Genomic DNA, 14,609 nt, shown 5'->3' with positions numbered 1-14,609 from the left:
TTTGAACCTTTCCCACAGGTCCTATTGCTGGACACCAGGGTGAAGAGCTCAGCACCTCCCTCTCCACTTCCCCTCCTCTGGAAGCTGGAGAGAGCATTACCACATTTGTCACCTGTGTGCTAGTCAGATAAATCAAAGCCATGTGGATTTTTGGGAGGAGCTGTCAAGAAGCTGCTCTACATAGTGGTCTTTTTTTAACTTTCCTGATCCATCCTGGAAAGGGTCTGTGTGTTTTATCATTTAAAGGCAGAAATGAATTATACTGTTCTGTTTTCTCTTTTTGCATCACAGCAATGATTCCAAGCTGCGAGTTCTTTCCTGCACATACACCAGGCAGCACCACAAAATGAAGCAGCCAAACATCGCTCCCTCCCTTCTTCCACAATAGGGCATCTTCAGAAGACCAGCGCATCAGTGGAGAGCAGCTCTTGTGCTTGGCAGGTGGATGGCATGAATGGAGGCTGAGTTATTAAGGGACTTAGTTCAAAGTCACTTGGTGAGAGGTGAGCAGTTTTACGGGATTGGAAGGAGGACATATACTACTCTCTTTTTGCCTTTCTGCACCTGGATAGTTGGTCTGCCGTAGAATCATAGAATCATATGATCCATATGAACATAAAGAGTTAAGGGCAGATTTAAGCCAGTGCAGTCATATAAGGCATTGCATTTAAATGTGTCCTACTATTGTCAGATTTCTTCAAGTTTCCCTGCTCCCATGAAGAGACTCCACAACCTCCCTGCGTCCACATCTCCTTGTACTGGGGAGCCCAGGACTGGACCCAGCATTCCAGGTGTGGCTTTGCCAGTGCTGAGTAGAGGGGAAGGATTATCTCCTTCTACCTGCAGCACTCCTCCTGATGCAGCCCAGGATATCACTCGCCTTCTTTGCTGCAAGGGCACATTACTGGCTCATATTCATCTTGGTGTCCACCAGGACCCCCAGGGCCTCTTCTGCAAAGCTGAGTTTGAAAGGTTGAGAAGTTTGATTTTGAACATTCAAAAACTTTTTAAAAAATGTACATTTAGAACTATCATCTCGTGGTTAGTAAAAACCAGACACAAAGAACAAAGCCATAAACCATACGTATTTGACAGGCAGGAATTTAAAGCATTGCAATTCAAGACACCTCAAACTATCTGAAACTATTTAGCTTAAGACCACATCAGCTGCAATTCTGTCCTTCCTTCCTAAACCACCTTCCTGGAGATAACTATTACTTGTTACATGAGCGGATTAGATGGCTTCTTTCTTACTTGTGTGAACAATAGTTGCCTGTTTAGTTTTTTTGTATGATTACACTTTCTGGGTTATGACCGCTCATAGGGACTTCTCAGATCTACATTGTATGTATGGAGGGGCACTGGGTAACCCCAGTGTTGTGGGACCAAATTTCTTGGTAGCTGATCCTGGGCCAAGGAGGGTGAGGTTTGGGTCTCATCTTGAAAGCTGTCATATGCAAGAAGGGGAACATGCTCAAACAGGAAAAGGATACAGCCTGAGCAGTGAAATTGTTGTACTCCTTCGATTATACTGTGGTTGTGGGGAAATAAAAAGGTCTTAAGTCACAAATTTTAGTTGTATGTGTAAAATGGTTTTATCCCCTCAGTCATAACATCAACAAGGGTAAGTTGAGAAGAATTTCCCATTACTGCTCAGGTCTAATTACAGTGCAGTGTAGGGAGTGAAAGTCTAGAGTTATTGAAAATGAAAATGAAGTAAAGAAGAATTCTTTCTTTGCCACAGTAGGAAGCAGATGCTGTAACGGTAATATGTAAATAAATGCCAGTCTTTGAAGGCGTTGTCCACACAAAGCTCTTCCAAAGCAGATTTTGTGTAAAGAATAGCTAGCTCTTTTATCCAGTCTCTGGAAACAAGAAAGCTCCTCCTAAATGACACTATCCATTATTTCTCAAGGAATAATAGAAAAATATTCTACCGTTGCTCCTCAGGCATTCTTTGTTCTTTCATTTAATTGTCTTATCCACATAAAGGCACTTTAACAAGACAAGGCTGGTGCCTTTAGGAAATAAAAGATGATTGGGATGTTGTAAAATCAGGCCCAAAGAAATTCAAGAAGAGAAAATTAGTCAGAATAGAACAGCTATACTGCAGTACCAGTAACCTTAAGAACAAAAGTGACAGAGAATTATTTATACAGACAAAACCCCAGTCTTAAGCAGTCTCAAACAATGTTGACATTGCTACCATCTATCTCTTTGTCACTAAGAAAAATCAGCACTTTCATTTAAAGGACTTACAGTCCAGAAAGGAGCGGAGCAGGGAATTCTGTCTCAGTAGAAATAATATCTGTGGAAATCAATCTTTTCTTCAAGTTTAAAGGGAAAAAAAAGTGTCAAAGATTGTGAGTACATGTGATGAGGGAGTTTTGATTCCCTTTTTTTGCTCATGGTTGTAGTAAAACAGGATTTGAAACCAACACACTTGGAGACTGTGAAGCAGCACTAGAGATAAAGATAAAAATTGATAAAAATAGTGAGCTAAAAATGTAAAGAGACTATTTAAAGAAGTACAGAAAGTAAATTTATGTCAATTCCTTAAAGGAAATGTGATCTGAGCAAAAGTAGTACCAAAAAAAGTCTAAATTAAATTCCTAGGAGAGTAATGAAGAAAACAGAAATAAAAGCAGAGGACAGAGGCCAAATGCCTGCCTTGCTGTGAGGACCCAAGGATGTTTTAACACTGACTCTGTGGAGCTGAGGGATCAACTCCGAACACGAGTCAAGCAGTCTGCCTCTTCCCAATGGCTACATTGGAGGGTACAAGTAGCCTTGTGTCTCCTGAACTGGGACATCCCACGGGACCAGACCAAGGCTGCTGGGGCCAAAGGAAGGGGTGGCAGCTCGGGGCAGACCACAGAGCTGGGCACGCACCGGGCTTGACTGGCCAGGGCACAAAAGTACCCCGAGTTCCTTCCAGTGGAAACAAGGAGTTAAAAAAAACCCAGAAAAATAACAGAAAGGTCAAAGCTCACAAGCCTTGCTTCATCTTTCTCCTGAGCTGCGAAAAATCTGTGGGTGTGAGTCCCCTTCCCCTCTTGTCATCCAAGAAACCCGTGCAGGAGTAGTGAGCGAATATGCCAACGGGCAAAGACCTCCTCCTCTCAGCATTGGAGGGTGCCTGCTGCCATAAGCGTGGCACGCACGGGCTTTGTAGGGGTTTAGTGAGGTCCTCGTTTTTCAGAGAGAAACGCTACGGGATGGTTTCTGCTTACTGGAGAATAGTCCAGCGCTACAGAAAGGAGAGGGGGAGCTGTGCTGCTCTGCAGGCAAGGACAAGACACTGATCTGTCCTTGCCCCTCAGAAACGTGTGCTGTCACCTCCACCCAGGTCTGAGGGCACGCACCTTTGTTTGCCAGAAAGGAATTATCTCCATTTATTCAAGAAGTCATTAGACTGTTGCCTTTTATAGAGAATAAGTTTTGGTTTTTTTCAGAAAATATATTTCAGACATGCTCATATTCTAAGAAAAGCATCGCTAATATTTCATTATGGTGCTGGCCTTGTTAAAGTTTATAGACGCAATGTCACTTTATTGAAATTTCCAAAAGCTGAAGTTTTAAGTGGCTTGATTCATTCACAAAGTCTGAATTCATTTGCCAGGTACTAAAATAAATGGTGATGCTTTTAGAAGAGATTACCGGCCTCTGAAAAACCAGGCTGTGAATGTTACAATTGTAGCTGCAGGCTTTATTAAGAATGTAAGATTTCTGGAAAATAAATGCTGCTATATGAATATTGGAATATTGGAAATTTGACCTCTGGAATATAGTATTTCCATACCTGTGGACAATGGGGTATATTTAATTATAGGCTGATCTTTAATGTCTATATATAGCTTATTTACTTCAATGTTGCTGCTTCTCATGATCATCTCCCCCGTGTAGGTTTTCTGCCACTAAACCATGATTTTACCCCGGCTTTTGTAAATCATTTTGGTTCTTGTTAAGTGGTAAATAGATTTAGCATTGTATATATGGGGTACCGTGAGGCATACTTCCTTCCCCTATGCAACTGCTGTTATTTAAACTCATGAGATTTTACAACCAATGAAGGTAAAAAGAGGGGAGCCACTTTATCACGGCTTTTTAAACACTTTCTGCAGAATTTACTGATAGTCTTTTGGAACTGCTCTGAAATGACCCCTTAGCTCATCCAGCGTGCAGAAGTCCTTCTTTTTCTTTTCCCCTCCCCAGTTGTATTAATAGTGCAGAAACTTGGGAACAGTCTGAGTCATGCAGAGGAAAGTTCAAGTGTACGAGGTCTCTGCTGCTGGCAGCAGGGACTCAGCACCGTCACCTCTGACAGCTGACCTCAGGAATGTCAGGAATATGTGGAATTTGGTTCACAGATCTTAATCACAAAGCTTGAGATATGCTCATTTCCCCATTTTGTGGTTACTGCGCACAATTTCAGACTCTTCTTCTCCAGGTTTTCCCTAGACTTCTTGGGTTTTTTGTCCTCAGTTTGAGTCATCCTGGGTGTAGAAATCAGGGCTCCCGTGGACACAAAGTTTTGAAATAGGATGCCAGGCTGAAGGGCAGTAGAAGAAGGTAGTTTGAGAATAAGAAGAGTTGAAAAACACGGTGTCCAAAGGGCTTTGCATCTGGAGAGGCTCATGTTTCCAAGACTGATCTAACTTAATGAGCTCACAGAAAATGCATATAGGAAATCAAGGAGGTTGTACCACCAGCAAAATTTTACAGGCTTTTAGTACTTAAAAGGCACTGAAGTACTTTAAATCTATGATTCTTAATTCAAGGCTTTTTGTCTAATTTAGGACAAAAAGAGATTTTAAGAAAATAATCACAGCTGAGAGCTAAAGCAGCTATAATTTCAAACTTCAGTTAGAAGAGGACAAGATCAAGCCACTTAGATGATTCCCGGGTTTAAAATTGTTGGCATTTGTGCGAGGAAGAGGTTCCTGGTTCCCTGCTCACGTTGGAAGCCAAGGCTGGGCGCCCACAGTAATGTCCCTCCTCCCTGCCCCAGGAACAGAGCCCTTCGCTCGAAGCCAGGAAAAGCAGCCCCGCAATTCCCCTTGCTGTGCACAGACTCCTTGCAGAGGGTAGCCCACACACAGTGCTCACCGGAGGATGTTTTTGTGTCCAGGTCTACATCTGTCACTGACACACAGCAAGTGCCACTCGCTGATCGTCTCCAACCCTTTTTCCGCAGTGAGATGGGTCACACTTACCGAGCGCGGTACTCGCTCTCACGCAATGCTTTCCCACACAGCACCTCTTCCCATGTTGCATCCCCCCCAAAACCCCTTTCTGACAAACTCCAGCACAAGCATGGGTTGTAGAAAGCTGAACATTTTATTGAATAGCCACAACAAATTAGACTAGCTGCATGTAACTGTTTTGGGATATATCTGTAAAAAGTACAGTTCTCTTTAAAATGGATTTGTGGGGTTTTTCTCCTTGGGTTAAGTTGTTTTTCTCCAGCTTTAAGCATTAGTCCTGTGTGAAGATGGCTTCTTCATGCTTTTTCATAAACTCTTTTGCAGGTAACATTATTCATGGCGCATTCCTGGAAAGAGAGACAAATTTAACTGGCTTTTAACTCTCACTAAGTGTTTGTAAGTCAGAAGGTAGAGAATTACTTATCCATTGGAAGACAGAGTAAGAAAAAAACTGCGTTGCTCCCATCTAAAACCAATTGCCAAGACAGTGAAACTCAAGTTTGAGAACTTCAGAAACAGAAGTCTGAAATACAAGCACAGGACCGAATGAACACCAAAGGACTGCTCCAGAGACCCCCAGGAGAGTTCTAATCTCCTCTTAAAAACCTCTAAAGAAGGCTACTAGGACTTCTATGGAGGGTGATGGGATTCTGGAGCTGGGCATTAAGGTTTTTTCCTTCCACCTTTTGCAGTTGTGGCTTGTCTTCTTCACACCCATGTGCACAACACGTACCCACACAGAGCCCTACGTAGCTTCCAGACTTGCGGCTGCCGGTGTCAGCCTCTGCATGTTAGGCTCTGTCCTCACCTATTTTTCTGTTAGATCAAACTCTGTTTTGTTCAATCTTTCTTAATGAAGTTGTTATTAAAAACTATTTCTGTTTCTTCTCCTCTGGTCTCTATCCAAAGAAATTTGAATATTAAATTTATGGACATACTATTTTTCTCTAGGGGAGGGCAGAACGCCCCAGGAATTTCGTGTATGTGTATCGTTTTGTAGCATGTAGGAATCTCAGCTGCCTTTTATGATCACAGTTTTAGTCCCCTCCCAGATTCTTCAAAGTGTCTTTCCTAAAACTGGAGAGTGGTGCTGGGAAGCCCCACGCTGCAGGTGGGCCTCACTGGCACCACGTCAAGCACAATACTCTCTGACCAGATAACGCCAGCCAACAGAGCTCGGATAGAGCTTTCTGGTTTTGCTATAACAACATATTTTTGGCATAGTTGTTGGTGATCCATAGTATGGTTCCCACAGATGGCTGTTAAGTCTCTACTGGAAATGAACAGGAGTATTTTGCACCAGCACAGAGAGAAGGCACTTATTTGTCTAAACTGTCCAGGAGTTAAATATTCTGATATATAAAAATTTCCCTCACAGAGATGACGCTTTTTTCTCCCTACTCTTTCCTAACCATGTCTTGCTATGAATGGAGGTCAGGCACCTCCATACCATTCCGTAAGTTTAACAGCATTTCCATTTTAATACATACTCCGGACTCATTTGGAGAAACTTCTCGCCAAGAGCACAGAGCCCTTTCAGATGCTTTCACTCCCTGTGTTTGAATCCAATATAATACATCTGGCAAGCATGAATTCTGCGCAATGAATTCAGTGATTACGTAGCAAAAATGAACTCACCACCACCAGGTTCCCATCCACCACTTTTCTCTTTATGATAGTCTCTTTTCCGTCCCACTTCTGCACCTGGTTCAGTATGCCATTGTCTAGGGTTATGACGTTCTGCCAAAGAAAAAAAAAGCAAAGTGTGGCTGTTTCATCAGGGTGCTCCGGGCTGAAGACCGTCTCCATGTCCAAACAGCACTGAAGGACACAGCATCCATAGCACTCTCACCTTTGAAGGCAGCATTTCTACACTGGATGTCAATATCACAACTCCATCCGCCTGCTCCCACCTCTCTTTTGAGAGGTGTATTTGGAAAGTGCTGGTTTGGGACTCACCTTTGTTTTTCTGTCATCTGCTGTGGTCTCGTCAAACTCTTCACCCAGCTTGAAAGAGACCTCTGTATTTTTGAAGGTACTTTCTGTTTTGATGGTTATCACGTCACCATTGATGCTGATAGTTACATTGGGCTTGGCCACACCAGCCATTTTCCTGGTAGCAAACCCCACACCTGTAAATAAGACAGGGCACTATGAAATTTTTATCTTTACTCAATGTTTCTCTCTTATTTTGGGGGAAAGAAAAAGAATTCGGTGCTGATTTCACTATTACTTTCTACTTTCTTTTTTTTTTTTACTTTTTTTTTTTATTACTTTTTTATTATTTATCAATTCCATGTTGCAGAGGCTCCTTTGTAACATCTCACTAGCTTGCTACGGCTATAGACCAAGCCGGGTGGGATAACATAAGGCAATTCTCTGCTGTCATTGTCAGAATAGTAAAAGCAATATTTTGAAGACGGAGGCAAGATTTTAATGCCAGATATTTGCACACACACTTGTTCAAAATAACTGTGGTGGTTTGTACACTAACTTGTATGCTAACTGTATCTAAAAGTAAACAAGCAGACATATATGACAGTTTCTAAGCCACAAAAACAAACAAACAATCAAGAAAAAAAAAAGCAAGCACTTTTTTCATTTATCGGTGGCTAAGTTGAATAAAAGGAAATGATTAAGAAATAGCTGGCAATGGTTATGTCCTGAGTAAAATCTGGGGTAAAGATTAAGAGTGCAAGAGTCTCACTGAAAGCTGTCTGAACGCTGCATAATTCTCAGTGAGTATTTTACCCCTACTCTCCAAAAAAACCCCAACTTTTTAGCATGTACTGGTCCAATCAGTGCAAGTTACCCCATACTGCCCCCACGCTACCGCACTAAAAGGATGTGGAATCCTCTGAAAGCCCAATTTTAATTCTAAGCAAGAAGTCTACACCTGTAGAGAAGTGTGTTATCCCTCAAATCTTTTGCAAGTATCTGCATGAATCCATGCAATTTTCTTTGTTAATATTCACTGGAGGCAGCTACAGTTTCATTCGCTATAATAGCCGTGACAATTAATCCGTCTCCTAGTCCAGTAGGAATATAAAGAAGTTCAGGCGTGTTGCTTTTAGACATAGAGAAGCTTGCTGCATTCAAGCATTACACTGCTTTGTACATACAAGGATAAAAGCTAATCGACACAAAATATTGCAGTGACGCATTTTACTTCCATTTATAATGCTACTAAGTAGGCATGCATAGACTTGGCTTACCTGAAACTATTCCTCCCAATCAAGGTTTTTCTACGTTATAGGAATTTTACGCCACTAATTCAAACAGCCCAGTTCTCCAGTTTAAGAACATCTGATCAAAGTGGACTAAAAACCCCCTTGTTAAACAGCATAGCCAGAAAATAAAGCAAGCAAGGAATAAAGTTCAAAATCAGCATTCCTTCCCTGTCCCAGATAGAAGATCTCCAAATAGCAATTCTCACCCAGCTCTTTCATATAGTCCTCAAAGTTTTCACTAGAAAGGAACTTCCAGGTGCCCACAAACTGGTCACACATTTTGTCAGGCTAGAGAGGTGTCTTCCACAGGATCAAGCAGAAATGCAGGACAGGAGGATAGTATGAGCTCCAGGAGATCAGGAGTTATCTTTAAAAAGGAGCCTTGGCCACATGATGCTCTAGGATGACCAATGAAGAGGGAGTCCCAGTGCCCAGTGTTTTCCTTCCTCCCCTACCCCTCCTTTGCCAGTAGGTCATAGTGTTGTTATTATTCATATGCCCTTACTAGCACAAAGATCACTGTCTTGTTTTTATTTAATTATTTTTGTCATTCAAGAACACTCCATCTTAAAGGCAAATAATTAAACCACACTGACTTTCAGAAGAAAAAGGTAGGCTCAACCCACAGAGGGTTATGTTCTCTCCCATACCCTTTCATTTCAGTCTGCCATAGCAACTGAACACAGCTAAATTTCCAGTCTGTAAGATCTGAAATGCTTGTTGGGATAATTTAGTTTGTTTTTTGGACCCCTGTAGTTAGAAGTTTTCTCCAGAGAGGCACAGAATCACAAGAAGAAGTGGATTTGGGGCACAGAGAGAGCGTGCTGGTGGCTGTAGAAGGGTAAGGCAATAAAATTGCTTTTTTGATTGGGATCTCCTTATCATTGCACCTCCTGAATCGATTGACCAATATTCTGTATTCTGCTTTTATGTGATGGATATGGGGCTCTGTGAAAAGCAAAGCAACAAAACAGATTATTTCTCTCCCTTTTGTTCCCGTGCTTTCTGAAGACCTATGTCCCAAAGACTAGCATTATGACTAGTGATGGCATAAAAGTGGACTCTGGTATCGACTCACCAAAGGTCCCTGGATGCTTAATTTGTTTTCTGTTCACACTTTTCAGGTAGTAATCTGTTTGAGGCAAGGTGTGTACAGGCCTGACATAATGAGGTCCACCTTGACTGATCCCCTAAGCTCTGTCATTGCTCAGATCACAAAAAACTGTATCGGAAAGCAGGCAAGCAATTTGTCAGACTTTCCTTTTGGCTGTAACACGCTATTCCAATAGCAAAAAGCAGCTAATAAGTGCGGACTCCAGCCCCTGCAATTCCCTTTAGATGGATTTCCTGGAAATACTCCGCTGGCTGTTAGGCATCAAATGTGTTGGTCCATGTATTTTCATACTTGTTGACTTCATAACTAACAACGTTGTAGAAAAAATATTTATATAGGATTGTAAGATTATAGGGAAATTTGGAAAGGAAGGGAGGTCGGGATGTCTCCAGCACAGCCTTGCGCTCAGGCAGGGCCACCTCTGAGCTCAGACCAGGCTACTCAGGACTGTGCCCTGTTGGGGTTTGGAAACTTCCAAGGATGGAGCCAGCACAACATGCCTGGGCAACCTGCACCCCTGGCCACCTGTGCCCCTGGGGTAAAGAGTCTCCCTGTCTCCTTCTGAACCTCTCTTCTTTCAGTCTCTTGTTCTTCCACCACTCATTGCTGTGAAAAGTCTGGCTCCAACTCCTTCGTCACTTCCCCATAGTTGTTGGGGGTTGCTGTAAGCACACCCAAAGCCATCTCTTATCCAGGATGAACCACTGCAGTCTCACAGCTTCTCCTCAGAGGGCAAGTGCTCCAGCCTCCTGAGCATCCTGAGGGCCCTCTGCTGAACTCACTCCAAAACTGGATGCAGTACTCTGGTTACAGCCTAATGAGTGCTGAGGAGTGGGGAATAATCACGTCCATCAACCTACTGGCTGTGCTCCTGTTCATAGAGACCAGGAGGTTTTTGGCCTTTGTGCTACCAGGGCTCAGCTCACTGCCCCCTGGGACCTGAGGGCCTTTTCTGCAGAGCTTCTCCCTTGCCACTCTGTCCCCAGCCTGCATTGCTGTGAGGGCTGAATATGTTTGTACATGTAAAATTAATTACCCTCTTGTGCCTTTAAGACTGCAGACCTTTTTTTCTTTTCTCTTTTTTTTTTCTAGAATCGCCAATCTTAGGTTTGGTCTACTCTTTTTTGAGTTTTTGCATACTGACTTTTGGCTAATCCCAAACTAAATAAAATAATATTCTAATTATTGAAGTCGCTGATTCCTTTCCTGATTGTTTTTTTTTCAGAGTATCGCATGCTCAGGTCCTCTTTAAAAGGAAACTCTGAGGGGCTTTCAAGTTTGTGTCATTACCTTGGGATTTTTGACTTAGAATTATTGGCTTGAGAAACATGGCACCATGGCTGATCAGTTTGCAGGAACTTGGGAAGTCAAATCCAGTAGTTACACAAGGAGTACTTGAAAGTATCAGGTGAGGGTTGCCGCAGTGCCATGGACAGAAAGGACGCGATTGGGCTGAACTCAGTTCCTGCGCTTACTTTGCTTGCCTTTTGGGATCTGCTCTGTGTGTGGCTTACTACAATTAGCATTCATTTCTTTGGAGGGGAAATAGGCCTTTTATATTCAAAACTATAGCCTGGGAGAGGGGATTGGCCTTCCTTTGGTGTTAACAGCTGCCTGCAATGCTTGTGCTGCTGGAAGAGTTTTTTGGGAGAGAGATGAAGCACCTGTTCCATGCAAATCAGTTCGGAGCAGGCAAGCGCACCCTCCTAGGCACTCAATTGCTTGCATCTATTTAAAGTGAATCTGAGCTATTTGTAGATGTCTTGCGAACACGATGACTCAAAAATGCAGGAAGAAGGCCAGCTTGTGGGCTGACTTGCTTGTTTACTTCAAAGCAAGCAGCTATCTGGGAGCAGGCTCATGGCTGTCACTTGGGAAGTGTCTACCAATGGTCTACTTTCCCTCGCAAGACTACCAGTGACAAGATAAGCTTGCGGCATTGATGTCATCTAATGCAAGTCCTGCCTGCTCTCTGGGGCAAAGGCCTCAAGTCATCCAGCCCTGCTGATAAAGACTGAAGTGCTTAATGGCTATGAAGAAATCAGGGGGGCTTCTGAGCATGGAACCTTAGGCAAACCTGGGATTTGAGTCATTTGCAACATGGCTTGCCAGCAACAGCTGGGCATCGTGGCTAAACAGTCCTGTGGTCATCAGCACTGATGGGATCTAACACCATCAAAAGCAAGGGCATCTTCAAAAGTGTAGAAAGCTCCTTCAAAATAAGAGGGAATTTTGAAGAAACCACATCAGGTAAGAGGTAAACCACAGAAGGGAAGCTGGTGAGAGTTCAACACAGTAAAGAAATGCTTGCAAAGTAAATTCGTTACAGAGGGAAACCTTGTCTCTTAATCCTGATATGAACTGAGGCAGCTGAAGTCTGCAAACAATGATACACTGTCTGCAATGTGGTTTTGGGGTGCTGTGACCTTTAAGGGTGGTTCCTGATGCAGGAGGTGCAGAAGTGGAATAGCAAGGCAGCAGCTGTGCAGAGGACATCGGTGGATGGGAAGGTGGTGATGGTGGGTTAACTCTTGCTCTGTAAGTCAGATCAACGAAGCAGATCTGCTTGAGAAAACAGCTTTTTACAAAAATGAGCACAATAGTAACCTCCCTTTTGCTCTTTTGGGCATGCAGGAGGAATGACGCTGCTTCCACTAGAGAATGAGAAAGAGGATGCTTATTCCTGTCGTCGAGATCTGTGACTTAGGACAGCTTTTAACTGAGGAGCGTGACAAAGCTTTCCTGGTACTTTAGATATTTATGGACTTGTCAAAGTGAAAATGCAGCTTACTCTCAAATGAGAAGACATGAACTAACAAATCATGGTTACGACTATTAGCAACACTCTGCTTAAATAGAGGCTTCTTTCTCCAGTTCCTCCTTGTCCCAGAGGGCAACAGCGTACAACTCCTTCGACTGCTATGGCTATTGAACTGGTGACTACCAGTGGGTAGCAGTGTGTTGGGCTTCCACAGTTGTCTCCATAGTTCTGCTATCCTTTGAATCAAAAACTGGGATGAAAAGACAAAAAGACGTCTGTGCTTAGTTCCACACCTGATGCCATAGCAGACTATTAGCCCATTGACAATGACTTCTCTTGAAAACTTTCTTAAAAGGAATGTTGCCTCAATGTGGGGTTATTAGTGGCACAGATTAGTGGCAATGTCCATAGTAAGAAAAAAATACATATTCTTGGAAAAGTTATTAAGAATAGGGATTTTCCCTTAAGCAGGGAAGGAACAATGGCTTTGCTGCAAGCTTCCTCTTCAGGCCCAGTAGTATATATTGAGAAGACGGGCTACAGCAGCTCTCATGCCAGGAAGGAGGGACCATGTCACACTGTCTGGTACTGCTGCAACTTAGACTGAGCAAAAAGTTTTCTTAATACTTGTCTGGCCAGATACCAGAGTGGGAATCTGTTCTAGGGCCCCAGGGTAACTTCAAGAAAGGTGAGCTAATGCTGGAAAGGTAAAACGATGCCCATCTCTGCTCACCAGCTTGCTACTTTCATTTCTGATGAATGTTTGAGACAGGTGAATTCCTTAGACTTCTGCTTAGCCAGGAAAAGGTGTAACTAAAGCATCAGTACGCATGATGCAGGGCACTGACTTTACAAAATACTGGCTTCAGTTGGTTTGAAAGTTCAAGAGGCCAGCTGGTTTTCGGGGTTTTTTTCTCTCTCCTGGGGAAGGAGATGAGCAGGAGACACCAGCAGGTCCTTTTTCCTATGCTCAGCAGAACTGTCCCCAGCAGCAAACCCGACTCACGGCTGTGGCTTCAGGCCTTGCTGAGGGTACCATTGCAAATGGTCGCTTTGCTGAAGAAGTCAGATTTTGCCAGCAGCAACAACAAATCTGTTGTTACATTGAGTGGGTCCCAGCACCACTCTACCCAGTTACTTTGCTGGGCTGTGACATTTGGAGACCTCAGGCTGGTGGGCCCCAGCACCTGATTTTTACTTTTAGCTTTTTTTCTTGTATTTCTTCCTGGGCTTTAGCCCAACCTGTGAGTACTCCACACACTTAGATAGGTTTCCAGTGTCTGAAAGTAGGACTGTGAAAATGGAAACATCTAGAAGGTATTTCTGAAACACTAAGCTTAGTTTGTGGTAATGCTAAGAACAGAAATGAAATCTCATAACTCCAAGGCATAGTAAGATCAAGCCCAAAACAAAACCTGATGGTTGACACCATTAACTTGCAATTAAAATACACAAGATTACATTTTCTGAACTTGCTTTAAAGATGAAGACAGAATGCAGATATGGCTGGAAGGAATGGAAGGCCTCTGGACCCTGGCCTTCGCCGGGTTCTCGTGAGACTAGTGTTGACAGCTGAGATTCTGACTTTTCTCAGCAGATGACATGGCAATAATGTATTCTCTCAAACATTTGTGCCTGATGACAGGTTACTGCTATTCCTGGGGAAAATACTGACTTCTCATACACTGCTCTAAGGTGTCTGTGTTCCCTCGTTCCTGGAGCAAGTCAGTTGGCAGTGTGAATCCCATCAAGCAATACTATGAAATGCAGGGAGTGAGTTAAATGGCATATCAGAAAAGCAGGAAAGAAGGAGTATTTCCAAATCAGTTTTATTTTCATTGCAATGAAAAGAAATACAGGTATGCTAGCTCCTATGGGCATGCAGGTGATAGGTTTCCAGAACATAATGTGGGCATTTCTGTATAAGAACATTCAAAATATCAGAGCTCTACCTCAGATATGCTGTATTCAGCAAATGCCATAGTGAGATTAATGATAAACCTAACTTAATGACTTGTGAAGGTTTGTACGAGAGAAGATCTTGTTTTGCTATCTATAACATAGGCACTGCATATGCTTCATATTTCTACCTACCTACCACTTTCCCTTGCCTAAAGAACAAGTTTAAATTTGTCTAAAGTTCCTGATGCTCAAATCTGTCCCACTTTTTTAATGTACTGTACAAGTCTTGCACCTAACATCGGAGCATTTCCTCTTGAGAGTGTACAGTGAAAGTCAGCCTTTTTTTGAGTCCCACTTTGTCTTGTCCGTGGATTTCATTTCCCTGGACTTGCCTC

General features: G+C 42.9%; 1 protein-coding gene across 1 annotated transcript; it reads right to left on the bottom strand.

Moving 5' to 3' along the window:
• Nucleotides 1–5,321: 5,321 nt before the first annotated feature.
• On the bottom strand, nt 5,322–8,799 carry LOC128905381 (fatty acid-binding protein, adipocyte). The gene is made up of 4 exons (XM_054191420.1): nt 8,644–8,799; nt 7,167–7,339; nt 6,846–6,947; nt 5,322–5,554 (listed from the first exon to the last, which is right to left on the bottom strand). The coding sequence occupies exons 1-4, from the start codon at nt 8,714–8,716 to the stop codon at nt 5,504–5,506; spliced, it is 399 nt and encodes a 132-aa protein (XP_054047395.1). The 5' UTR covers nt 8,717–8,799; the 3' UTR covers nt 5,322–5,503.
• Between the last annotated feature and the right edge of the window lie 5,810 nt (nt 8,800–14,609).

This window comes from Rissa tridactyla, chromosome 2, assembly GCF_028500815.1.
Source record: "Rissa tridactyla isolate bRisTri1 chromosome 2, bRisTri1.patW.cur.20221130, whole genome shotgun sequence".
Lineage (NCBI taxonomy): Eukaryota > Metazoa > Chordata > Aves > Charadriiformes > Laridae > Rissa > Rissa tridactyla.
This window is presented reverse-complemented; position numbering and strand designations above follow the sequence as displayed.

Coding starts and splice junctions, on each gene's coding strand:
- LOC128905381 (XM_054191420.1), bottom strand. CDS start 8,716: ATGTGTGACCAGTTTGTGGGCACCTGGAAGTTCCTTTCTAGTGAAAAC. Junction 7,340..8,643: donor GGACTATATGAAAGAGCTGG/GTGAGAATTGCT, acceptor TCTTATTTACAG/GTGTGGGGTTTGCTACCAGG. Junction 5,555..6,845: donor TGGATGGGAACCTGGTGGTG/GTGAGTTCATTT, acceptor CTCTCTTTCCAG/GAATGCGCCATGAATAATGT.